Source organism: Macaca thibetana, chromosome 12 (genome assembly GCF_024542745.1).
Source record: "Macaca thibetana thibetana isolate TM-01 chromosome 12, ASM2454274v1, whole genome shotgun sequence".
NCBI classification, from domain to species: Eukaryota; Metazoa; Chordata; class Mammalia; order Primates; family Cercopithecidae; genus Macaca; species Macaca thibetana.
In genome coordinates, this window is record NC_065589.1 from 12,102,625 (window position 1) to 12,130,377 (window position 27,753).

The window sequence follows — 27,753 nt, forward strand, 5'->3', positions numbered from 1 at the left end:
CATCATTTCCTTGTTAACCATTTTATAACCTGTGAATATCAAACGTTCACCTAAGTAAGAACTTTAACTACATGGGTATTTTCACCAATAACTCAGAAGATTCAACTGTTTTCATTAAATCAACAACATTAAATTAGTCTTGCTTATTAAAAGAAAGATCATTTTGTTTTGGCTGGGTTTATACTTTTTTTTTTTGAGATGGAATCTCACTCTTGTTGCCCAGGCTGAAGTGTAATGGTGTGATCTTTGCTAACTGCAACCTCTGCCCCCCAGGTTCAAGTGATTCTCCTGCCCCAGCCTCCTGAGTTGCTGGGATTATAGGCACCTGCCACCATGCCCAGCTAATTTTCTTTTTTGGTATTTTTAGTAGAGACAGGGTTTCACCATGTTGGTCAGGCTGGTCTCAAAATCCAGACCTCAGGTGATCCACACGCCTCGGCCTGTCAAAGTGTTGGGATTACAGGCATGAGTGACCATACCCACTGGTTTATAGTTTTATAACCTTCTGTGCCAAACTCTGTCACCTCAAAATATCTAGCAGAGACAAACATAAAACCCAGACAGAAATATATGCTGACAATTCTGAAGACATTTCTATTTTTATTTTACTAATAATTATTTTTTGAGGTGGAGTCTCACTCATGTCACTCAGGCTACATTGCAATGGCATGATCTCAGCTCACTGCAACCTCCACCGCCCAGATTCAAGTGATTCTCCTGACTCAGCCTCCCGAGTAGCTGGGATTACAGGCACCTGCCACCATGCGTAGCTGATTTTTAAATTTTTAATAGAGACAAGCTTTCTCCATGTTGGCCAGTCTGGTCTCAAACTTCTGACCTCAGGTGATCCGCCTGCCTTGGCCTCCCAAAGTGCTGGGATAACAGGTGTGAGCAACCACATCTGGCCTATTTTACCAATAATTGTAAAGCCAGATTGTTTATTAAAGATTTTCTTAAGTCATATGAACTTGAAAAAAACTTTGAACTTAATTAATGAATATTCTTTTGTGTTTGTTTGTTTGTTTATTTATTTATTTATTTATTTATTTATTTTATAGAGATTGAGTTTCACCATGTTGCCCAGGCTGGTCTCGAATGTCTAAACTCAAGTGATCCACCCGCCTTGGCCTTCCAAAGTGCTGGGATTATAGGCGTGAGTCACCATGTCTGGCCAGCACTTTTTTTCAATAAGCCAATTTGCTGGCATAACATATAACATAACAAAGGTACATATACATAAACACATCTAAACATGTATACACACAAACAAAGATCTAGTTGCTTTTACTTCAGAATTATAGCCGTGAGATAGCAATACAAACTCACCAGTCTACAAGCATGTTCACATAGCTAAACTTTGCCCTGATAGGTTATCCAGTGAAAGCTGTGAACCAAAATTTTGGGTGAAGCAGTTTTCATGGCAGTTTGATTTTTAAAGTCCAAATCTCCCCAGACTCCAAAGAAACACTGGGGCCAGCATTTTGGGAGGCTGAGGCAGGTGGATCATTTGAAGTTGGGAGTTTGAGACCAGCTTGGGCAACATGATGAAACTCTGTCTCTGCTAAAAATACAAAAATTAGCTGGGCATGGTGGCGAGTGCCTGTAATCCCAGCTACTTGGGAGGCTGAGGCAGGAGACTCCCTTGAACCCAGGAGGTGGAGGTTGCAGTGAGCCGAAATGGCACCACTGCTCTCCAACCTGGGCAACAGGGTGAGACTGTCTCAAAAAAATAAAGTAAAAAAAATTTTTTTTAAAAAGTAGAACACTGGGGCTGGGTGCCAGTGGCTCATGCTTGTAATCCCAGCACTTTGGGAGGCTGAGGTGGGCAGATCACGAGGTCAAGAGATCGAGACCATCGTGGCTAACATGGTGAAACTCCATCTCTACTAAAAAAAAAAATACAAAAAATTAACCGGGAGTGGTGGCAGGCGCCTGTAGTCCCAGCTACTCAGTAGGCTGAAGCAGGAGAATGGCGTGAACCCGGGAGGCGGAGCTTGCAGTGAGCCGAGATGGTGCCACTGCACTCCAGCCTGGGTGACAGAGCGAGACTCCGCCTCAAAAAAAAAATACAAAAGTTAGCTGGGCGTGGTGGTGTGTGCCTGTAGTCCCAGCTACTCGGGAGGCTGAGGAGGGAGAATAGCTCGATCCTGGGAGGCAGAGGTTTCAGTTAGCTGAGATCATACCACTGCACTCCAGCCTGGGTGACAGTGTGAGACTCTGTTTCAAAAAAAAAAAAAAAAATAGGACACTGGGGCCAAAAAGCACTAAAGGAGAACATCACACACTAAGCAGGACCAACTCTGCTTAGAATAGCAGCTTAAAAGCCTGGTTACATGGAACTCCATCCCACTTTCTCATTTAGGAATAAACTCCAGATTCCGAAGAATATTGGGGAAAACAGTATTATGAAAGAATATCAGTTTATCAAATCTAATTTACCATGACTATATTGACACACACACAATCACCAAAACACAATGATCCATCTGCTGCCACAACAAACAAGCCCCAAGACTGTCCCAACTAAAGTAGTCAGGGTGTTTTCCTCTCTGCATTGATTGGGCTTTTTCAAGCTGCAAACAGAAATTCCTTTGGAATTTCCCAAATCAAGAGGAGCCAATCCCACTCTCTGGTACCTGCAATGAACACTCAGTTGCTGGAACACACACACAATTACAAACAAGCCATCAAGAAAGTCCATATCAAAACAGTGAGGATGCTTCCCTTTCTCAGTCATTTGGAATTTTTCAACCTGCAAATGGAAATTCCTTTAAAATGTTCCCCAGTAGAGAAGAGCAGATATTGCTGTCTGGGCCCACAAAGGACACTCATCTATCCAGAGGCAGATGTAGAATTTCAAAGGCTATTCTTCCTAGGCAATCAGGAATGTGGTTTGGGCACATAGCAGCAGGGCCAGAGAGAATCCAAAACTCACCTCCAGTCAAAACTGGGTGGGCAGCTGCTTAGGAGGGCCTCTGAGACTTGTGGCCCATGGCAGCCAAGCCACAAACAACATGTTTACTGTCAGGAAACCAAAATCTGTTGTTGAAACACCCTGATCCAGGTCCAGCTGCTCACTGCACAGAAAGCCAATCACTGAGACAACAAGTATTGCCAAGGAAGAAGGCTTTAATCAGGTGCTGCAGCTGAGGAGATGGGAGATCAGTCTCATATCCATCTCTGTAACTGACTAAAATTAGGGGTTTATAGGGAAGAAATATAACTACATGCAGCAAAGCAGGAATTAGGGGTAAAGAAGAGGAGTATGTCAACAAGAAGCAGGTAGTCAGTTAGGCAGCCATTGGGGGTGAGTTATCTGGGTTGCATTGTCCAGATGTGGTGACCTGGTGTATTTCAGTTCCTTGATACAGTTTGAGAGGCCTGATGGTTGGTTTCCTGAGAAAGGACCTCAGATAAGACAAATGAAACTTTCTGAGGTTTCAAAACGGGGGGGTCAAGTTTCACGTTTATTCAAAAGAAACTATAAACATCAGTTCTATAGGACAATTGGTTAAGTTTCAAGTATGGCTGACCCCCTTTTCTCTGCATCCACATGGCAAGCAGAGAAAGGATAGTGAAAACCTACAGGCCACTTTTGACAGTTTAATTTAAAAGTAAACAGGCTTCCAAATGAACCTACCTTGGGAAGGTCTTGTGATTCATGGTGAAATCCTGTTCCTGAATCTCATGATGAGATCCTCAAGTTGTTGACACACTGATTAATGCATACCCCACTGACCCTGAAAAGGGTGCTGACTTATTTCTGAATCATAAAATTTTACTGATTGTCTTGCATGAAGACATTTGAGCCTGTATGTTACAATCTGTATCCAACGATTGTAACCTCTCTATTGTATCCTTCAATGAGAAAGGACAATTCTGGTGTGAGGAGTCCCTCTTCCTTCTCCTGACTCTACCTATAAAATCATTCCAACTTGTAACAGACTCTGGAACACTCTCAACTTTGTTGGTGTGTTTTCTTGGATTGATCCTCACATTTGGCTTTCAATAAACCATTTTCAAATTCTTCCTTTCTCAACAGGCTTAATTTTGGTCAACATTCTAGTGTAGTTGGCAGAATTTTGGAGTGACCTCCTTGGACCACATAGAGTGGCTTCCAACCTTTGTGCAGGTACTGGTAATGAACACATAACACATTGTGTTCCTGAACTTGGATGCCCTGGCTGGGTGTTGCAGACGAGTTCCTCCCAAAATATGGTGGAAGTTCTGGTTTTTTGAAGCTGGTTTTCTCCTTGACTAGACAGGAGTTTTTGTTGAATCCTAGGGTAGCATAAAATAGGAGCTCTGTGAATTGTTTCTCTCAAGGTTTTGAATGGGACAACCTTTCCTTAGCTTTCTCCTTTTTGAGTGCATGAGGGAGGGCACTCTTGCTCTGAAGTTAAGAAACCTTCTCTGTCTACAACCAAGTGGTTTTTAGGAAACCCAAAACAGCAGAGGTGTCAGGGCATACCCCCACAACATGGAGCAGTCTCATAGGAAAATCCCCACACTGTTAACTTTTTGCTCAGCTGGCAGGCTTCATAAAAACTGATTATCTCTTGCCCATGAATACCCTGAAATTTCTTTGGAGGTGACTCTGGAATCAGAGACATGTAAGAGAATCTTTTCAGCCTATTGAGTGAAATTTTGGGGAGCAAAAATTCAAAACCACCACACTTGATCCACTATATTACTTGTTTCATTCAAAAACAACCAAGATGGGAAACAGCACCAGCTGATTTGATATGCAACACTTAGGGTCCTTCTTCTTGCAAGTACTTAGATAAGTGGACCCATGTAACCCAGGATGGTCATAAGCAGCACTGGCCAAAATGGGGATCTTTTGAAAATGCCTAAGCTGATGTATTGCCATGCACAATTGGAAAAAGCTGGTTTTAGAACCAGACAAATTGACTTACTTCCAATAGCAGTGAGATGCTCCTAAAAGAAATCCTGGGGGAAAAAAATGGCCTTCATTGAAGAGATAAGCAAAAGGCTATCTCACACTATTTCTGATTTGAAAAAGACTTCAAAAGCTTTCTCCCTTTCATTCCAATTGCTTCTCCTCCTTCTACCCCTGTGCCTTCATATTCTTCCTTAAATGAATTTATTCCTTTCTACTTGTCCTCTTGGCTCCCATCTGTCTCTTAGGTAGAGATTTTTGCAATGTCATAATACACACATTTCCTTCTCTCAAAAGGGGGAAAACGTATTTACATTTGGAACAGAAGGAGCAAACAGAACAACTAAAGAATGAAAATGAAACAAAATGATCACAATTATCACCAACATTTTTTTCTGACCCAAGACTGACGAATGACACTGATGAGTTATTGCAAGTTTTGCTGGATCATTTATGCTCCCAATCTCCTGCTGACATTGGTAAAACGTATTCAACCACCCCCATTAAAGTGGAAGTAAACCCAATTAAACCCTTTATCCGATATCAGATAATACCCTTTAAATGCCCTGCTGGACTTCACAGTCCCTTGGAGATGTAAAACTTCATTAGCCTTATGGAAGGATTAAATTCTTTCTCTGTGCTTTAAGATACAAATTTGCTACACTCAGTAAGGGCTTCGGTCATGCAGGACAGATAACTTTAACTTGTACCATTTTGAAAGGCACAATTTAATTCAACCCTCCTTTTAAACTAGTGAAATTTACCTGATTCATGACCAGAATTTTAAAAGCAGAGCTATAAAATCTCTATGTAGTACCAGATTGACTTATAAATACATTAATGCTCAGGAATTAGTAGTCCCAAATATCTAAGTTCACATGACTTGAATAAATCTTTTGATAAGTATGACTGATTAAATATTTTTGCTTTAATAAAAACAACTATCTTCTGAGTTATCAGCAAAATACTCATATATTTAACTTTAAGGTTCTTTCTTAAGTGAACATCTGATATTCACAGGCTATAAAATTGGTTGACAGGAAAATAACTTGAAATGATGACTAGCTTTGTCTAATATATCAGTTTTCATAAGTAATCTAGGTAAACTGTTAAAAATAAAGTAAATGTAAATGGGATAAACATATATAAACTTTTAATGTAATTTAAAATCTTAAAGTTTTGCTAAATTAAACTCAAAAATAGATGCTTATTAAACATCTAGGTCAATTCCAATTAAGATAAAAAATGTTTTTGTTATGAGAAAATGTTTCTAAAAATTATAAAAGAGTTCTCATTTGTAAGATACTGTCATGTGACAGACAATTCAAGATTTCTTGTTTCCTAGGTTTTCAATAAAATTTAAAGTTACTGAAAGTTTAAGCATTCTAATTAATATATATAATTCTACATTTAAAATGTGTCAAAAAAGTAAGATGTGTTTTTAATGACAGAAAATTATAAGAAGGCATAAAAATATGTTCTTTCTGAGAAAAAGTAATTGTGTTTAATTCAGGGGTTATTTAAGGTTGTTTTAAAGTAATGAGCAATATAGAAAGGAACCAGTAAGAAGGAGAGAGAAAAATGAAAAAATTTATGAATATTTTTGGTAAGATAGGTTAAAAGAGAATAATTTTACATGAGAAAAAAGTCTTGTATGGTAAATTTTTTGTTCTAAAGTAAAATGTCTAGTTATTTAAGAAAGTACAGACAAAAGCAAAAAGTCCAAGCATTTCATAAACAGTCTAAGTCATAATAAGGTTTGTGAAAAGAAACCCTATGAAATAAATTTTGTATATGATCAAGTTAGCTACAATGAAAAGGAAATTATAAGTCTTTCTAAAGATTGAGATTTGATATTAAAACTACACTGATAAAAAACAAAAAATTTGGTCCCCTATGTTAGAACAAGATTTGCTTAAAATATTGCTTTGCTTTCAATAAAATTAAAAGAGATACTGATTTTTAATTCTAAAATCTCTTTCTTTTTAAAACTTTTTTTTTTTTTTGAGATGGAGTCTCACTCTGTTGCCCAGGCTAGAGTACAGTGGTGCAGTCTTGGCTCACTGTAACCTCTGCCTTCTGGGCTCAAGCGATTCTCCTGCTTCATCCTCCCGAGTATCTGAGACTACGGGCACATGCCACCATGCCTGGTTAATTTTTTGTGTATTTTTAGTAGAGAGAGTTTCACCATGTTGACCAGACTAGTCTCAAATTTCTGACTTCAGGTGATCCGCCTGCCTTGGCCTCCCACAGTGCTGGGATTACAGGTGTTAGCCACCGCGCCTGGCCCAAAACTTATTTTTATTAAGATAATTCCTTATTGTCTTTACTACGTTTTTGAGTACTCAAGAAAACATTCTTATGGCAATGGTTATTTGCACAAATTCAATAATAATCTGTTTCTTTTGTAACAGGACAGATTGGAAACACTGATTATTTTACCAAGGCTTTGACTAAGGTGTCGTATTTTCAAGTATGACACCATTGTTTTGAGGGATTGAGATTGGCTTTGTAGAACCAATAGACATGGAAGAAGACCGACCTGATACCTTGTCTACACAGTTCCCTCATAGAGTTTTTAAAAAAATTTTATTTACTTAGAAGCATTCAGAATGTCAACAAAACAGCTGCAACTGTTTTTTTTTTTTTTTTTTTTTTTTTCAATTACAGCGTGGTATTCAGTTAACAGAACAGCAATTATTTTATATAAGCTGCATCAGAGACAACTGAAGATGAAAAAACTACCATTCTCATATAAAACTAATTTGTGCTGTGCACTAACAAGAATCTGCTTTAAATTTCCATGCCAATTTACAGCCCCCATACTGTATCAGGCAAGGTTAGCGGCTATTGAAAATACCACCAGGACAGGGCTCTCTAAAGACACATTCGGTAGTGGTTAACTATACAAAAAAAGACAGCGTACAGTTTAAAAACAAATGTTACACAGTCTTGCATTTAAGTTTTTTTCTTTAAAGGGAGTGAGTTGTGTACAGGTGGCTTAAATGCTTTGTAGATAAGAAAAAAATTGCGCTAGAACCAACTTATTCATCATCATCTTCTTCTTCATCTTCATCTTCTTCCTCTTCCTTCTTTTTCTTGCTTTTCTCAGCCTTGACAACTCCGTTTTTTGCTGAATTAGGCTTTCCTTTAGCTCGATATGCAGCAATATCCTTTTTGTATTTTTCCTTCAGCTTCGCAGCCACCTTTTTATAAAACTGCTTGTCAGCTACAGCAGTGTTATTCCACATCTCTGCTAGTTTCTTCACAACATCATCAATGGACAGGCCAGGATGTTCTCCTTTGATTTTTGGGCGATTCTTAGAGCAGAACATGAAAAAGGCCAAAGGAGGACGCCTGGGTGCACTGGGATCCTTGAACTTTTTTTTCTCCCCTTTAGGAGGGATACAGGTTTTCATTTCTCTTTCATAACGGGCCTTGTCTGCCTTTGCCATATCTTCAAATTTTCCTCTCTCTTTAGCAAAAATGGTCTTCCACATCTCTGAGCACTTCTTAACAAATTCTGAGAAGTCGACGGAAGCATCTGGGTTCTTCTTCTCATGCTCCTCCTGACAAGTTTGCACAAAAAATGCATATGATGACATTTCGCCTCTCAGCTTCTTAGGATCTCCTTTGCCCATGTTTAGTTATTTTTCCTCAGCAAGGTACAGAGTCGCCCAGTGCCTGTCCAGCTCTCACTTGCCCCAGCACTGTCTCTATGGAGCTCAATGTACTGCAATCCCTTGTAGGTGTTTTGACCTCGTGTTAAGTAATGTCCCTTCCTGACAGGCCCAGAAACTTTGAGGTATTTGGAGGACTTCAAGAAAGGAGGAATTTACCCAATTATTACAAGTAGTAGAGGCACGATCTGATGATAAATCCTTGACTTGGCTTTCTATCCTGAAGAAGCTTTTAAAAGTTTAATCTAGGCTGGGTGCGGTGGCTCACACCTGTAATCCTAGCACTTCGGGAGGCTGAGGCGGGTGGATCATGAGGTCAGGAGAATGAGACCATCCTGGCTAACACGGTGAAACCCCGTCTCTACTAAAACTACAAAAAAAATTAGCTGGGAGTGGTGGCGGCGCCTGTAGTCCCAGCTACTCGGGAGGCTGAGGCAGGAGAATGGCGTGAACCCAGGACGCGGAGCTTGCAGTGAGCAAAGATTGTGCCACTGCACTCTAGCCTGGGTGATGGAGCACGACTCCATCTCAAAAAAAAAAAAAAAAGTCTAATCTAAAATGTCTAATAAAAAAAGGAGCCTATATGGACAATCACTATTCCTGCTGCCTTTTACATAAATAATCAGGTCAAACACAACAAGGCTAAAACTTATATTGCAAATAAAATTGACCTATGATTTTTCTTTGGCAGAAAAGGGAGATTGAAGAGAGAAAAATTATCTTTCAGAAGAAAATTATAGCGTAGTTGTTACTAGATTCTAGTCCGGACCATTGTTTTTGAGTTTCAAAAATTACTATTTACTTGCAATTTGGACTTATTTCCTGGCTATAGTAAGTCTCTAAAGCAGAACCTGGATTTAATTTTCTTTCTTAGTTGGCTCCCTAATGGAATAGGGTTTTTTCCCCCCCACTGTAGTATACAAATTCTCTTTTTGATTTTAATTTTTGTGTGCATTATATTTCTACTATTCAAATTACTGATGCTATGAATCTCTCATTGTTTTACTTCTTCCAAGAAAAGTAAAATTATGAAATTCTGAAGACTAGAGATGATTCAGCAAGCAACAGCAACTATAAGTTGATGACTTGTTCATTTGGTTACTCTTAGGACTAATTTCTTTATTCTATTGCGGTTTTCAAGTTGTTGTGATTATAATATTAGGTTGGTGCAAAAAAGTAATTGCGGTTTTCACCATTACTTCTGGTGGTAAAAACTGCAACTTCTTTTTTTGTGCCAACCCAATAATAAACATAGTTTATTTTCTTGGCTATTAAGTCACTCATGATTTGCATTTCTGCTTGCTTTAGATCAATGGCTAAGGCCAAAATACTGATTTCCCAGTGAGATGATTTATCATTCGGGAGAATAGCATGTAGCCTTGTGTTATGACCTACCTCATGTTGTCAGCAAACTGGCCTGGCTGCAGTAACAAGGTTTTTTCCCCCACCGAGGGACATGACTCCCTGGAATAAGCCTTCCCATTGACAAGGAATGAAGAACATCTATCCCCCTAACCTAGCAGATTGATCAGCAGTGCTTCCATGGGAAGATTTTTTTTTTTAATCAAAAGGGGAATGCGATAATCTACAGGTCACATTTGGCAGTTTAGTTTAAAAGTAAACAGGCTTTCCAATTAGCCCACCTTAGGAAGGTCTTGTGATTCATGGTGAAATCTTGTCCCTGAATCTTATCATGAGTCTCTCAAACTGTTGACACAGTGATTAATGCATAACCCAGTGACGCTGAAAAGGACACTGACTTATTTCTGAATCTTAGAGTTTTACTGATGGTCTTACATGGAGACATTTAAGCCTGTATGTTGCGATCTATATCCAATAATTGTAACTTCTGTATTGTACCCTTCAATGAGAAAGGAAAGCTCTGGTGTGAGGAGTCCCTCTCCCTTCTCCTAACCTCTTCTACAAAACAGGGGTTTCCAGCTCCTGGGGTAAGGACTCGTACCAATCCATGGCCTTTAAGGAAATGGGCCACGCAGCAGAAGGTTAGTGGTGGGTGAGTGAGTGATGCTTCATCTATTTATTTTATTTTTCATGTATTTACAGCAGCTCCCCATTGCTCGCATTGCTGCCTGAGCTCCGCCTCCTGTCAGATCAGCAGCAGCATTAAATTCTCATAGGAGCACAAACCCTATCATAAACTCCACATGCAAGGGATCTAGGTTGTGTGCTTCTTTTGAGAATCTAATGCCTGATGATCTGTCCCTGTCTCCCATCGCCCCTAGATGGGAACGTTTAGTTGCAGAAAAACAAGCTCAGGGTTCCCACTGATTCTACTTGATGGTGAGTTGTATAATTATTTCATTATTTCATTATCTATTACAATGTGATAATAATAGAAATAAAGGGCAGGATAAATTTAATGTGCTTGAAACATCCTCAAATCACCTTGTCCCCAACCCCATCCTGGTCCGTGGAAAAACTGTCTTCCACGAAATTGGTCCCTGGCACCAAAAAGTTTGGGGACCTCTGCTATAAAAGCATTTCAACTTGTGACTGGTGTGGTGGCTCATGCCTGTAATGCCAGCACTTTGGGAGTCTGAGGTAGGTAGATCACGAGGTCAGGAGTTCAAGACCAGCCTGGCCAGCATGGTGAAATGCTGTCTCTACTAAAAATATAGAAAATTAGCCAGGCATGGTGGCTCACACCTGTAGTCCCAGCTACTTGGGAGGCTGAGGCAGGAGGATTGCCTGAACCCAGCAGGTGGAGGTTGCAGTGAGCCAAGATTGTGCCACTGGACTCCAGCCTGGGCAATGGAGCGAGACTCCATCTAAAAAAAAAAAAAAAAAAGGCGTTTCAATTTGTAAAAAACTCCAAACACTCCCAACTTTGTTGGTGTGTTTTATTGAGTCACTCCTCACATTTGGCTTTCAATAAATCATTACCAAATTATTTTTTCCTGGCCAGCACTGTGGCTCATGCCTGTAATCCTAGCACTTTGGGAGGCTGAGAGGATCACTTGGGTTGGGAGCTGGGAGGTTCACTTGAGCTCAGGAGTTGAAGACAAGCCTGGGCAACATAGTGAGACCCTGGCTCTACAACAAATTTAAAAAATTAGCCGACGTGGTGGCATGCACCTGTAGTCCTGGCTATTTGGGAAGCTGAGGTGGGAGGATCACTTAAGCCCAGCAGGTTGAGGCTGCAGTGAGCTGTGATTGTGTCACTGCATTCCAGCCTGGGTGACACAGCAAGATCTTGTCTCAAAGGAATTTATTTATTCCTAAACAGCCTTGATTTTGGTTGATAATGGAGCCTGTGGAATCAAGTTTGTACATCACTGAGCACCAGTCAAGAAATGAGAGTAAGCATGCCTCATCATTTGCCAAGTGGTGATGGTTTTTGTCCTAACCAGCTCAGCACACTGAGCCTAAACCTCCCTCAAGACGGGCAATAGGGGCTTCATAAGAGACTCACTTTTCCTGTGTGTGTTCCTCTGCAGAACTAATGACAGAGTCCACACCTCGAACTCGCCAGCTTGGCTCAGCCTGTTCCTTCTGGCTGAGTGAGCTCTGTCTGCACCTTGGAATGGATATTCGGGATTTTCCTGTCCATTCATGCCACCTACTTGAAAATGCTTTTATTTTCTGACATTTGATCCTTCTCCCTAATCAGCAGGCCAGCCCTGCCCATTACTACTTCAAGTTCTTGTCTCTGGAGATCTCGGTGATCTAGAGCTCAGTCTCCTGTACTCACTTTCTAAGGGAAATGAGGAAATTTGAAGCTTTCTACTGAAAAAAAAGGATGCTTTTGCACTGAGATACCCAATTCCAGACCCAGGTACCTGGCTTGCATCTGCTCATCACACACAGCAACATACTCCAACTGAGACTGAGCATGATTCGGGGAAAGGCAGTCATGACATAGTGTGCCTGGAGAAAGACTTGACCTATTTTGGGGTCATAGTTGGAAATTTATACTTACACAAGGGTCAACTAAGGTATTGTTGTGAGACTCCAGTATTCTCTGTTGAAAAAAACAGAAAGATTGGTATAATATTGAGTGTGATTTTTCATTAACCCCCCATTCGAACAGACTTCTTTATTTTTAAGAGATTCATGCCACAGCCCTTCTTTTGTTTCATGTCTGCTTTCATGGGCCTGCACATCTAACTGAAGAATAAAAAAGCACTAAATTATGTGTCAGTGACAGTTTGGCCCAATGCAAGTGCAGTCTCCTGGCTCTCACACCCCAGGCAGGCCTTCGTGAAGCCATTCAGGGCGACTGAGCTGGAGCAACGTTGTTGGTCCTCCTACTTCAAGGGGCCTGCAGGCATGTGTGTCTACATTTGGAAGTGTCCAGGTGCAGTGGCTCACGCCTGTAATCCCAGCATTTTGGGAGGCTGAGGAGGGCAGATCACAAGGTCAAGAGATCGAGTCATCCTGGCCAACATGGTGAAACCCCGTCTCTACTAAAAATACAAAAATTAGCTGGGTGTGGTGGTGCACGCCAGTAGTCCCAGCTACTTGGGAGGCTGAGGGAGGAGAATCGAGAGGAGAATCGCTTGAATCCAGGAGGCAGAAGTTGCAGTGAGCTGAGATTGCACCACTGCACTCTAGTCTGGTGACAGAGCTAGACTCTGTTAAAAAAAAAAAAAAAGAAAGAAAAAAAGAAAAAAAGGAAGTGTCATTCCATCCAGAGAGGCTGCAAAGGGAATCGGCTGACTCTTCCTCCACAGCTCCCAGTGACCACAGGGCCCAGAGTCCTGGACGCCATGCAGGTGTCCCAGGAAGAACTTCCCCCCCTTTCTGCGGCTCTCCAGGAACACATCTTTGAAGACAAAATGCCTCCAAGATCCCCAGTACTGTAGCTCTTCTCCTGAAGGTAAGCACCTCTCCACTTTCTCCTGAATCTTGAGAGCTTGCTTTGACCTAGGGTATCTGTGGGATGAAACAATGCCTGCTTCAGCTTTTACCTGTAGCTCAGGGCAGAGAGGCCTTAGACAAACCACTCAGTGTGATCAAAGGCACAATGATAGAAGAGGTGGCCATATTACCACCTGCCAGAAGCAATCTAGGCCTTTTGGCTAAGGTAAAGTATAGTATCTTAGTGGCCTAGAATCTCCCACTCCATCCCATTAGTTATTCACGCAGGTAAGGCAATGAAGTTGACAGAATCCTTCAGGTTCATCCTTTTGGCCTCCTTTGTTTTGCATTATTTCATTGGTCAAGGCCTATCACCTGGAGCTTTGCAGTGGTTCCACAGTTGTTTGTTGAATGGATACATAAGTGCATGAACAAATGAACACAATTGTCACTTGGGACAAGAGGTTTCTCCCTCTTCCACAGCCAGTAAATGATTAGCTTGGACTTTTACATCTTATTATCCTGGAGTATCTCAGCTATTGCCAGCAGGATGAACAAAAAACTTATCAGCAGGAAAGCTGGCAACAGTAGCACTTACCACGAGGTGCTGAGAGTGACACAAGTGTTAGAAACAAAGGAGAGAGGAAGGAAGATAGATCCTCCGGGGGGACCCTCTGAGAACTGAGGCAATTGCACCTCTAAAGCTGCGGGCCCTCAGGGAATGGAGAGAGGGTGCCTGTGATGAAGGCATGGGAGATGGCCAACTCAATGGATTAGCCCAGATTGCATCAGCCTTGACTGTCTGGCAGCTGGCAGACATGTTTGGTTTTAATAATTATATCAAATAATGTCTCTTTCTCCAGAAAACCCAGTGGATACAGAGCCTAGTCACCGAGTCTCTAGTCATAAAGCCAGTGGAGCAGGTGGCCCCAGGAGCCAGCTTTGTAAAGATTGTGACTTCCTGGTATGGCAGAAATATCCAAGGTCACTCATGTCAGAGCTTATGAAAATTGAAGTTCTTCCATCTCCTTCCTTCGCCAGGTTCTCTCTTATACCCAGCCTTGGAGAGGCCATGGAAGGCATCAGTGATCTCATCATTTTTCCTTACAATACACATAGCATGAAGGCCACTGGTCTGTGAACTGCACATACTACCTCCATGGAGGGAGAATTCACCTTCACAGATAGAAGTGAGGTCTGCGCAGCCCCTTTGCTGGGGCCAAAGGGCGTCTCCACAAAGGAAAAGATTTTCCAGGTCAGCAGCCTCACAGGGCACTCTGCCTCCCACTCAGAAATTTTCACCTGAAGAAGTGCGTGTGTGTGTGTGTGTGTGTTTGTGTGTGTGTGTTTGTGTGTGTGTGTTTGTGTGTGTGTGCGCGCGTGTGTGTGTTTGTGTGTGTGTGTGTGCGCGTGTGTGTGCGCGTGTGTGTGTGTGTTTGTGTGTGTGTGCGCGTGTGTGTGTGTGCGCATGTGTGTGTGTGTTTGTGTGTGTGTGTGGTGGAAGTAAAAGATAAAAGAAAAGAAGAGAATGTTTTTTGTTGTTTGCTTCCGTGGGTGACATATGGCTATATATACATTTTAGGGGGAATTTTCCATTAGATCATGTGTAGTGACCATGGGATGTTTCTAGGGGAACTTTTGCTTCATATTTATTTCTAAAATATGGAATCCAGAAAAACCAGTGAAAAACAACCAGCGTTTATGTTGAGGTTGCAAAGGCACATTGTTTTGTGCATTTCAAACTCATGCTTATTCTTCCAATGCCAGCCTTATCTTTTATATTTAAAGAAAGTATGGCGCTGGGCATGGTGGCTCATACCTGTAATCCCAGCACTTTGGGAGGCTGAGGAGGGCAAATCACATGAGGTCAGGAGTTTGAGACAAGCCTGGCCAACATGGTGGAACCCCATTTCTACTAAAAATACAAAAAAATAGCCGGGCGTCATGCCACATGCCTGTAGTCCCAGCTACTGGGGAGGCTGAGGCACAAGAATTGCTGGAACCAGGGAGGTGAAGGTTGCAGTGAGCCTAGATCGCACCACTGCACTCCAGCTGGGTGACAGAACGAGACTCTCTCTCTTAAAAAAAAAGAAAAAGTATGGCATTTAGCTCCTTTACTAAAAAACACATACAGTTCAGTTCTGTCTCTTAATCTATTTCTGAGGATTGCTTCTACCTCTATCTCAAATGTTTTGATGCTCAAATGAGCCCTGGACTTATACATTGAATAATGTTTGAAAGCAGCAACTGTAAAAGCATCGTATTATAAAATCAAAATTTACAATGATGGGTCAATTTAAAGATTGCAAGGCGACAGAGATAGAAAATCAACAACATAATAGACGAGACATTGGCAGAAGGTCACTTGATCATCACCTTTTTTCTTGTGCTTGATGGTTCTGGCAGAAATTCTTTCTAAAAAAGAAAAGAGAGGAATGATTTGATGGGTTCTTGCTTTTATTTTGTGAGCTTAGTGTTTCTGACTGCCTTCCAAATACTCCTACCTGGATATCCCACTATTAACTCAAATTCAAGGTGTTTTCATGGAAATTACTTTTCATGATTCTCCAGGGATTAAAGGAAGCACTTCAATGCCTTGCTCTGGCCTCATGACTTCTACAATGAGTCCAGAGAATGCAGCCACCTCATTACTCCCAATTTCTTGACACACTGTGGAACAGATTTGCGTGCTGTCCTTTCTCTGTACGTAGAATGCCCCATTCTACATTTTTGCTAGTTGTTTGTCTTTTTAGGCCTACCTCAGTGCAAGAGTTCCACAAAATGGTCCTCAACCTCAAAACCAGAAATGACTTTCTCTTCTCCGAACGATTGTACCTCTTCCTGCAGGTGTCTCTTGTGAGAACACTGACACCCTGTCCAGGCCTGTAATTATGAAGGCACAGCCTTCCTTCTGGGAAGGGGCTCACACTTTGTATACCCTCCATAGCTTTAGATGTGGTTCAATAAGTATTTGCTGAGCAAAGATCTTTTACTTTGTGTATTAGTTATTTATTTATTTTTAGAGATGGGGTCTTACTATGTTGCTCAGGCTGGAGTGCAGTGCAGTGCCTACTCACAGCCACAATCCTACTACTGATCAGCAGGGAAGTATTGACCTGCTCTGTTTCCAACCTGGACTGTTTCACACCTCCTCAGGCACTCTGGTGATCCCCTATGTTGATGCTGAACTTAGCATGGACACCTGACTGGCATAGTACACTACAGCCCAGAACCCCTGGGCTCAAGTGATCCTCCTGGCTCTGTCTTCTGAGTAAGTGGGACTACAGACATATGCCACTGTGCCTGGCAGATCTTTTTTTTAATTGTCAGAGTGGCATGAGGAAGGACTGTCTGTGGGTGTGCAACAGAAAGCACTGTATTTGGAGTTGAAAGACACACGCTGATCTGCAGCAAAGACCCTGTCGCTGCTTTGTAGCATCAAGGGGTTGATATGAGAAGCAATGTTACTTTGAAATGCAATTTATTTCTATTCTCTTATAAGAATAAGTTTGAGGTGGCCTATCCAAAGAAATCTTGTTGAAATGTTTTGTCATCCAGGAACTACATATATATATGTCTATATGTTAAATATATATGTTAAATATATGTGTGTGTGTGTATTTAACATTTACCTCCCCCCCACATTTAAGACCTCTACTCCAACTTAAGTTACTTTCATGTGACCAAATTCCACAGTTTATTAGTGGCAGAGTCAAGGCCACAATTTACTGTCCAACCTTCAAAAGGGTAAGAAATAAAGTACTTAGAGGATTACGCTGTAATATAAGCCAGCCAACGTAATGTTCAGGTGAGAATGTTAGTAATAACGTATGCATTGAGACCTTGGAAGAGAAGGTCATGATGAATTTCTGGACACTGAGAAATTCTGCTAAAGCTTGGTGTTAGTGAAGCGTGACAGCTAAATCCTTGATTTCAGCCATTTGTCACTAGAATACCTCCATCAGGAACTTCAGGGTGTATCCACCGCAGCGTATACTTAGCTTCCAGTTTTTGGATGCTTCGCGGCCTCCTTCAATTTCGAATTCCCTGGGAGTGAACCACCTTCCATCCTCACTCTGTATACACTTCTTTGAGATTCCTGTAAGACCAAGGCAAGGTGAGCTCCCCAACTGTGAAAACACCCGAACTTGGCCCCCGCCATGCTGGGGTCTGGAGCCTCCCACTTGGGCTCAGGATCGTAGCAGTAGAGTCTGAATTTTCCTGTCAGACATCAGGGGTGTCATACCCAGCCTGAAGGAACAGAGATGAAGGGGACTCTCTTTCGTGTGTGTACATTTCTTTGACCTTCATGCAATGAGAAGAAATATTACTACCAACATTTACCTTTTCAACGTATTTTGCTATACTCCAAAGGTCGGAGGTGGGTGCAAAGGATGGCCCTAAAGAATGAGCAGAATTCCTTCTCCTCCCTCCTCTGAGACCTGATACAGAGTCAGCCTGAATTTCAGAGGTGGATGAAGGCACAAAGCCCTCTGCCATGCTCTTGGGTCCCCAGGTGGCCCTGGGGAAGCTGTTACTACAGCCACGTCTGCCTTGTCTTGTACCATGTTGTTCAACCAGCAAATGACAATTATGTTTCACATTTTGAACTCATGGCTATTTTGTATTAAAAGTAATTATGGAAATGTTATATAGTGGGAGAAGTTAAATTACCCTTATGCAACATAGTCATGGGGCAAACATTTATATTTGTTGGTGCTCAAAGAACTATGTCGTGGGGGAGGTGTCAGTCATGACAGATGAACATTAGTTCTGTAATTTAACAATTGTAACTTGCAAAGTATTTTATGTCTGTTATTTTATTTTTTCTCATAATAATACAGTGAGGCAAGTTATATTATCGTTCTGATTTTGTAGAGAAGGAAGTTCAAGGTTAGAGAGACCGAGCACCTGGCTGTACATGAATCAGACACTCTTGGTATAGCTGAAACTTGAATGCAGGTCTTCTGATTCTAAACCTTGTGATCTTACCATTTAGCAGCAGGCTGTACAGATGTTATGGGAATGGGGCTGTGAAAGTTAGTGCTGAGATTCTCAGATGTGTACATTTTCCACCCAAGTATTAAGGTGCTTGCCCTTGTAGTGGGTGCTAGTTGGATGTCTTGTGGGCCTTTCACATAGGGGAAAGGGGAGATGGCCTCATAGGCTAATGTTTTATGAATTTTAAAAGTGTGAAAATGTCATCGTTGTGCAAAACAGAGTTAACAGAGTGGGCCTGAGACTTTCCTTAGAGGGCCTATATGCAAGGTTGCCCATTGTCTATATGCAAGGTTGGCCACTGGCATTTAGGAATTTGGATTTTAGGAGAGTTCTATCATTTGCAGAACTCACTGTGGGCTAAACTGTTTGTGATAAACAATATGGATAGACATATTGTTTATCCATAAAGATAAAGCCCTTTAAAGATAAATCCCTCTTATTTATGGTTATAAACAAATGCAATTTAGTTATATTCTCTTACAAGAATAAATTTGAGATAGCCTATCCAAAGAGATCTTGTTGAAATGTTGTGTAATCCGGGAACCACCTATCCTAATGTATTATTTTCAGAGATATGTAAATAAATTGCATTTATCTATAAACGTAAACGAAGAAGAGGGCTCACTGTGCCTAAACTGTTTGCACAAATGATACGGTTTATGCTGAACACCCACTTTCCTTCTGGGAATCTGGAATTTTGGTATGTGCTAGGCAGAGGGCGCCTATGTGACTGGTAAAAACCCTGGACTCCTAAACTCAGGCTGGTTTCCCTGGTAGACAACATTTTACATGTGTTGTCACAGTTTGTTGCTGCAATAATTAAATGAGTCCTGCATGACTCCACGGGGAGAGGACTCCTGGAAGCTTGCTTTTGGTTGTCTCTGAACTTCACCCCAAGTGCCTTTTCCCTAGGGTATGTTTTGCATGCTTCACTCATAAACCCTAGTTGTAAATATGATGATGTCCCAAGTCCTAGGAAAGCTCCTAGCAAATCATCAAGCCTGAGGCTGGTTTTGCAGACCCTCAAAGCAGGTGTCTACTCCTAAACCGTATGCTATCTGTGTGGATATTTTCCTGCTGAAAATCGTAGATGGACCAGTACACTCACCTTGTTTGAATCGCTCCTTATATAGAGTGCCCTTCACGTCACCACAGGTCACAGGAAGTGCAGGTTGTTTAAAATTAATATTTTTATCTCTGGGAATTCTTGGACCTGCAAGGAAGCATTTTTTTTTTTCCATTCCATCTTATTTTACAACTGTGCGTTGTTCCTCCCCACCTGTCTTGAGAGCTTTCTTTTATAATTTAAAATGTATTGGAAGGATTTCCCCCATGATTCAGTTACATTTCAAAGTCTTTCTTTCATGGCACATTAGATAGCTGTAGATACTGTTGTCCTCCACTCCACCCTCTAAAATACTACACAACAGCCTGGCATGTGGTAGGATCTTAACTTTCAACCTGGTTGGTCATATCCACCTATTACACAATGATTTTCCTCCTGATGTTTTGAAGGGAGATTTCTACTCATATTATTGCTTTGACGTTATGTTAAAAAAAAACTCCTCAAATTTTAGTCTCATCTCCCCCATTCCAGGCATCGACGGAGGGGATAGAGGGCAGGATGGCAGAGCGGCACCTAATGGGGCACCTGCTTTGCTTCACTTCCCTTTCACTTGAGCTTTCTCTGCTGCTAAAAGGGAAGCTTGGTGTAGAGGGTTCTAGAAGAAACTGCACATTGAGAGAGGAGGGATAAAGAGAGATTGATGAAGGGTTCAAATATACCGTTAGATAGAAGAAATAAAGCCTGGTGTTTTCAATAGATCAATAGGGTGATTATAATTAACATGAATTGATTATACATCTCAAAATAGCTAAAAGAGAATAATCTGAATGTTCCTGGCATCAAAAAAGGTAAATATTTAAAGTGATGGATATCCCAATAACTCTGATTTGATTATATGAAAGTATCAAATTATCATGCGTACCCCCAAGTATTTTTATCTATTATGTATTAATCAAGCAATCAATAAAAAAGAAAGTGCACATTGCTCGGGGAACCCTGCATGAGCACATGACTGGGGCACTGGGGATCTGGTTCCACTGAAGCAGGTATTGAGGGTATTAAAATGAACTTCTGGTCAACGTTAAGTCTCCAGTACTAGCTCCATATGCAAATTAAGAAAACTGACTTATTGCTCACAGTACAGAATATTAAATATTAAATGTTTAATTATGAAAAACATATTGATCATTTCTTTTTACCTCTTTTTCTTCTTCTTTTCAAAGGTCTATTGTTGGTTTTTCTTCCTGAGAAAGTTGAAACACAACATAAATATTTCTTTGCATTGCAAATAGTAGTGTTTTACAAAACCACCATTCAAATGCAACTTTTCAGGATCCTGTCTAGAACTTAAAGAAAAACATTAAATGCCTAGATCAGGAGTTGGGAACTTTTTTTGTAAAGGGACGGATAATAAGTAGTTAAGGTTTTTCAGTTCATAACCTCTGTTGTGACTACTCAGTTCTGTAGTTGTGTCATCAGTGCATCAAAGGATGCGACTGTGGCTGTGTTCCAGTACAACTTTATTTACGGTCAGCCGGATAGATTTGCCCTGTAGGTCATAGCTTGCTGACCTCTGATCTAGACTTGATTACAACCATGATGCTTAACTGAGATGCATCCTATATTTCTCTATTAATATCTCCAAATCATTCCAAATAAATTTGAAACAGTATTTTACCTGCTTCCCAAGCAACAGGGGGAGAGCAAGAAAGAAGTTGAACATGTATTCAGTGCTTGTTGTAGGCCAGGAGCTATCCTTAGATCTTTGCCTCTATTAACCGACTTCATCTTTACAACAAAATCTATTAAATAGGCGCTAGTACTATCCTCACTTTACAGATGAGGAAACTGATGCTCAGAGATAAATATATAAATTAAAGTGTTGACAATTTTCTTTGGGAAAGAGTTAGAGATAAAAAGTAGCAACATAAGGTCTCAAGACAGACCTCATGGTAGACTCTACCAGTCAGATATGTAAACTTGGAAGGTTTTGTACTGAAAATGGTGAGGAAAATGACCAAGGACTTAAAAACTAACCCAATGAAGGCTATTCAAGAGGAATTTGTAGAAATTAAGGCACAAGTCCTAAGAGTTGTATTGTTAAGGATAGCACACAGCATTGACTTAAAAGATATCTTGGGGCCAGGTGCGGTGGCTCACGCCTGTAATCCCAACACTTTGAGAGGCTGAGGTGGGTGGAGTTCTGAGGCTGAGTTCTGAGGCTGAGGTCAGGAGTTCAAGACCAGCCTGGTGAAACTGTCTCTACTAAAAATTAAAAAAAAAAAAAAGTAGCTGGGCGTGGTGGTGTGTGCCTATAATCCCAGCTACTCGGGAGGCTGAGGCAGGAGAATTGCTTGAACCCGGGAGGCAGAGATTGCAGTGAGCCGAGATCACGCCACTGTACTCCAGCCTGGGCGGCACAGCGAGACTCCATCTCAAAAAAGAAACAAACCTTGGAAGCATGTATCTATGTGTTGATTGATGTGTCCAAACCAAGAGCCAGTCATTCCAGATGTATGTTTAGATCTGCATCGTTCTAACGTGTTTGCTGAAGTCAGGGATGCAGAGTGGATGCTCTTTCTTTCTAAAGGTCTGTGCCCATTATTCTGTGCCCATGGCTGGTATCATAGGGTGCTGATTTGGGTCCTGCAAGACCCGGGAGAAAACCTCCTCCAGATACTCAATCATGCATGCTTCTTCCTTTGAGCAAATTATGACCAGATTAGGTTGGAAAGGCATCTTTCCTTCAATCTAGCATAAAGAAACCTTGGGATTGATGATACTGTATTTTCTGGGCCTCTGACATAACAATTACTTAGAGGTTTTTTGTTTTTTTGTTTTTTTGTTTTTTTTTTTAAACTTCATCAAGATAAAAATGGTACCATCAGACATTTACTGATAATTCACATGCCAAGAGGAATCATATCCTGAGAGAAAGCACGCTCTACTGCACAAGATGTTGCCCTTAGGAAGTTTATTAAAATATTACAGAGACACATGGAGAGGAGAGATTACTAAACCTGCATAAAAGAATTATAAATTTGGCTATTGAACTAAAAGTGCCCCCCCTACTTTTTTTTTGAGACCGAGTCTTGCCCTCTTGCTCTGTTCCTCAGGCTGGAGTGCAGTGGCACAGATCTCGGCTCACTGCAACCTCCACCTCCCGGGTTCAAGTGATTTTCCTTCCTGAACCTCCTGAGTAGCTGGGATTATAGGTGTGCGCCACCACACCCAGCTAATTTTTGTATTTTTAGTAGAGATGGGGTTTTACCATGTTGCCCAGGTTGGTCTTAAATCCAGGGCTCAAGCAATCCACCTGCCTCAGCCTCCCAGAGTGCTGGGATTACAGGTGTGAGCCACCACACCCAGCCTGAACTAAAGGTTTAAAAGAAACATGTAAAATGTGGAAACATGGAGACCTCAAGGAAGTAGATGAAGCTTTCTTACCACTCCTTGTTTGTCTCTCAGAAAAATTTGCTCTAGATCGATCAGTTTCAAAGACCATGATTGTGCCAAGTGTGGTAGTTGATGCGGTTGCCACAGTAAAATGTCATCCACACAGGGGTGGCTCTGTGTGGGACTCTCCTGTCACTCATGATGATCAAGTTGCAGGTGCACCCAGGAAAACTGGCCACTTCTAACTCTTCTCTCCTCCTTCCCCCAACTCTCCCTTCTCCCCACAGTTCCATCAAAAGACACTTGTTCTCTGTCTGCTTTCTTCTTTCCCATAAAGTGGTCAAACTGGAGATCCAGCTCTGGCCATAATCTGGGTCTGTTCAGCCCTAGCCATTATTGGTCAATATATATTCTCTTGCTCTCAGTTTATCTCTGTTTAAATCCTTCTTGGACTGCAGGGATTTCCTTTCAATCAAAACCTATTGAGGGCAAACAACTTCAGGGCAAAACACCAGAAGCTAATTGCACTGCTTCCCCGCTCTTGGTATGGAGACATCTGGGCTGAGGAGGAGATCATGTGTAATAAAGTGCTGCAGAACTGTGCTTTCCAGTGGTTCTTTGTGTGTTCGCTGGCTCCAGCACCTCACTACAATTGTATATCCAGGCAGTCAAATGCCTGGACACAGTAGGATTTAATTGTTCTTGGGTCTATCCGTTTTAATTCTACATTAACCATGTAAAATAATAATATGGTCAGAAAAAATTAAAGGCTATTTTAAAATATATATTTTTTTCACAACAGGGACTAATCATTTTTGGCAAAAGAGTATATCACCATGTTTAGGTGATTCTTTGGTTATCTCAGAGTATTAGCAGAAGCCTCAACATCCAAGAATGCCACAATAGGAGCCCAGTACTTCTATATTCTAAGGCAAGATGCCAGTCTGTCTGCAAAGAACATGGTAGGGGATTGGGAGCCTGGTTCTGCCAGCATCAGCCTTTCCCACCTTCAGGCCTTATGAGACAGGCCACATTTCTCTGGAGAGAATTGTCAGACACCTTCTCTCACGCCAAATGAGAAGGTTTAAAGACGTCTAAGCAGGAGATGGACCTCTGTCCCTGGGAATGTCAGGGAATGAGAGACTCTCAGACTCACTGCTGAGAAGCGCAAAGGTGAAGGTCATGGCTAGTTGGGTCAAGGGTGCCAGAGGGCTGAGCTGGGAGCCAGCAGGGAAATAATGAAGAAGCACGATCCCCATGGTCTGCTGCAGACCTCGTGGATGGGAGCTGGACTGGGTGTTTTTAAGAGATACTCTCACTGAGGGAACAGCAGTGGATTGTGTATCTTCTAGAAGGACCATCCAGTGTCTTAATTCCCAAGCAGGTTGGCCACCACCAACTATGGAGATGCAGTTGCATACACTGCTTCTGCCATTCTAGTGGGGGAATTCATAGCCAAAGGAGATATATATATATATATATATCACACACACACACACATATATATGTATATATGTATATAGAGAGAGTCTATATGAAGTTATGTGGCCAGAGAAAGAGTTTTAGGTGTCAAAACTCTTTTAGATGACAAATTTGTCTGTAAATTTGAGCAGGATAACAACAGGCAGTCTGGCAGGAGATGGTGTCTGTCTTCTCTGTTTGCCTCCTCCTTCATGCACCTTTCTCCTGGCTGAAGGAGCAGCTCAGCAGAGTTCCAGAATCATCTGCAAATTGCACAGGGAGGATGCTTTGCATTTCAGAGCCTCTATGTGGTAGAGGTGGGGACTGAAGAGCTGACTTAGTAGAAACAGGTGTAAAGGTCTTAAAATGAACTTGAGGATGCTGAGCTGCTGTTCCAACCCTTCCAGTCAGTGACACTGGGGAAGAGGCACAGTCTATGAGGGCTCTGTGCTGATGATGCAGTAGAGGGGGCTGTCTATGGTTTTTACTGAGTCCTGTAGGAGATCCACGGAATGAGAAGCCACATGGGAAGCTGGGATGGGCCTTGGAGGGCAGCCAGTCTAGCCTAACTGACCTAATTTCACTTTACAGGTAAGTAAACTGTAATTTACTTGGGGCAGACCCAAGTCCACGCAATTACCACATGGTGATAAGCAAGAGGAGGGACAGCTACATCACTTTCGAATTACACGGGTTTTGTCTGTTTTGTTTTTGTTTCTATGCCAACAACTATTTCTGGCCTTGAAAGTTATCAGTTCAGCAGAGGAAGCACTGCAGGCAGCTCCTGGGCCCTGGGGTCAGGTTGCAGATTCATCACCTAGCTACTTGTTTGTGGTGTTATCATCTTTTTCTCCCTGACATATCTTGGAACTTGACTAAATCTGATATATTTCTCAACAGTAAGTACAGCGACATAAAGCAATTAGGAAAAAATGTTTTTTACTAAGAGCATGAACATTTACGCATTATTTATTTAAAATGTATTATTTTTTTTTTACCTCTTGGTTGCCGTCTTTCCTTTGGGACTTTGTTATTCCGAGTTAAGTGTTTTCTATGTCTGTGTTTCTTTCTCCCTGAGAAAATAGGAAAATATAAATACGGATGGTGTAAAAAACTCACATTATATATAATAGTGCTTTCAAAAATTTTCTTCAGCTATAACTTTTCCAGAGCTTAACACACAAAGAAAAATACGTAACACATAGCCTTGCAATGACCAAGCCTTTGGTGGTTAACCTGGGTTCATCCTAGATTTTCTTTTCCTTACTGTGACATTAATCCAAATTCATTTGTCCCCCTACATTAATTTTAAAAAGAACTTAAGACAGTTTCATTTACATCCCAAAGAATACTGTAAGAATAATAACAATGATGAGGGCTAAGGCTTGAGTGCTTATTATGTGCTAGACATGAACACAAGATATGTACATCTACTAATTCATTTATGAGATAGAGACTTTTACTCCTCCTATTACCAATGAAGAAACTTCAGCATACAGATATTGCAAAATGAAGTGAAGCATTGCAGATTTCCTCTGGTTGTGAGGAAATCAATGGCAGCAACGCAAGAATTTGGATTGTCCCACTCATTTTGATGGTGAGACACCAGCCACCATCTTAGCCCTCAGTGAAGGCGTTGAGGCTGAAAATACAGTGAAAATGACCAAAGACCTTATTCACATAGGTTTGGCCAAAAAATTAGGATCTAAGGAACGAACCAAGAGACTATTGCCCAAGGGGAATTTGTATAGAGATTCAAATCCCAGAAAGCCTCGTGGTTAGGACTAACAAAGGGTTGATTGAAACCCTATCTCGGGAGTATGCTGTTAGATTCAGGAGGTGATGGGGGTAGGTAGAAAGACAGTGAGGTATGTGCAGGAGCACCTCATGAGTGCCATGTTTAAAGGTGCTGATCTCTCAGGCAAGGCCATAAAGTTCCTCTCCTCTCCTCTCCTCTCCTCAAGGTGCTGATCTCTCAGGCAAGGCCATAAAGTTCCTCTCCTCTCCTCTCCTCTCCTCTCCTCTCCTCTCCTCTCCTCTCCTCCCCACCCTCCCCTCCTCTCCTTCCCTTCATCCTTCCCTCCCTCCCTCTTTCCCTTCCCATGCTGTCTCCCTGTATTTTTCTTTCCTTTCTTTCTTTCTATGACCTGGCCACAATTTGAACTTGTCCAGCCATAGATATCTTAGACAAACAAAGACTCTTTTCCTGTCCCTCTATGTCTTTGGTCCTGTTGTAGTCGCCTGTCATCAAAGTCCATTGAGGACAAACAAATTAGAGGTGTACAAGTAGTTTAGTTCAGTTTACTTGAGTTCTACTTACAAGGAGATTTGGAGCTTAAGATCTGCTAATACTATGGAGCTCTTGGGACTTCCTTTGTAATTATTCTATGCAAATTGTCTTGCTCAAATACCCCACAGGAAGTAGTGTGGCAATTCTTGGATTTCCTACCCAAGTGCTAACAGTTAACACCATGTTCTTGCTATAGAAGTTGAGTAACTTGCTCCTGCCTCCTTAAGGCAACTGAGAAGACTACAACTTCAAGGTAACTGATCTTCACCTTCAGGAGTTTGAGGAAGGCAGAGACATTTATAGACTCAATCCTAGAATGTCGAGAGGGTCTGAAGAGTCATAATTCCTATAGGTCTCCCTGGGGAAAGGAGGAGCTCACTTAGTTCTTCCTGAGAGATATTCTGTCTGGGAGAATCACTTGGGTGGATGAGTTGACCCCAGCAGGAGTGTCGTGTGGACCTCCCAGAGCTGGGAGACTGAGGGAATTGGTAAGCGGCCAGTTGAAGTTCCTGAATTAGGGGAACTTCAGTTGAGAGGTTCTCTCTAAGTTGAGTGTCTCTGAAGAACTCACAAATGAATATGGCTCATGCATCCACCAATATCTCGGAGACACAAAAATCTGTAAGGTTGGTGCAAAAGTAATTGCAGTTTTTGCTATTCCTTTTTTTTTTTTTTTAAGGCAAAACCCACAATTGCTTTTGCACCAAGCTATATAGTATGAGGGCCATTCCTGCTCCTGTCCACTTCTTTCTCCCCCTCCTCCTAGACCCAAATTAGTTGAAAGCAATAGACACTCAGTGGAGGTGGAGAGGAAGTGTGGATGAAAGGAAATGCTGACTTCACCCAGCTTCCCTACCACATGGTTTCCAGTTTTAATATTATATCAGCTCAGGCTTTTAAATATTAAATGAGATATTACTGCTAAAAGGGACTAGCATAGTTCTAGGGCTTACCTAAGACTTCATTCATGGGCAAGAAAATAACTATTTGAGAGAACAGGTTTGAAAAGTAAGTAGAAGGAATAAATGTGATTTCTGCTTAGACTTAACAAATCCAAGTATTTTAATAAAATAGTTAAGGTAGGGAGGCTTCCATAGAAACCAGTAAAAACATGAAGGAAGAAACATCTCAGACC

The 27,753-nt window shown here is 41.5% G+C and overlaps 2 protein-coding genes across 11 annotated transcripts in view; both read right to left on the reverse strand.

Annotated features, from left to right (window-relative positions):
- Positions 1–4,487, reverse strand: part of ITM2C (integral membrane protein 2C) — a 350,051-nt gene extending 345,564 nt beyond the window's left edge. The window contains exon 1 of the mRNA XM_050751146.1: positions 4,471–4,487. The gene's annotated coding sequence lies outside the window, so the exon portion shown is untranslated. The remainder of the gene's footprint in view (positions 1–4,470) is intronic.
- SP100 (SP100 nuclear antigen) overlaps positions 1–27,753 on the reverse strand; it is a 133,334-nt gene that overhangs the window by 20,633 nt on the left and 84,948 nt on the right. For 8 of the 10 annotated variants that reach the window (XM_050751086.1, XM_050751085.1, XM_050751082.1 and 5 more), the window contains 6 exons: positions 25,327–25,401; positions 20,671–20,715; positions 19,514–19,618; positions 17,361–17,503; positions 15,781–15,819; positions 12,524–12,565 (listed from right to left, as the gene is read on the reverse strand). In XM_050751086.1, coding sequence (XP_050607043.1) covers positions 12,524–12,565; positions 15,781–15,819; positions 17,361–17,503; positions 19,514–19,618; positions 20,671–20,715; positions 25,327–25,401 — 449 coding nt within the window. Of the gene's footprint in view, positions 1–6,772; positions 8,473–12,523; positions 12,566–15,780; positions 15,820–17,360; positions 17,504–19,513; positions 19,619–20,670; positions 20,716–25,326; positions 25,402–27,753 lie in introns of those variants that run through there. The other 2 variants (XM_050751083.1, XM_050751089.1) reach the window with 2 other exon arrangements.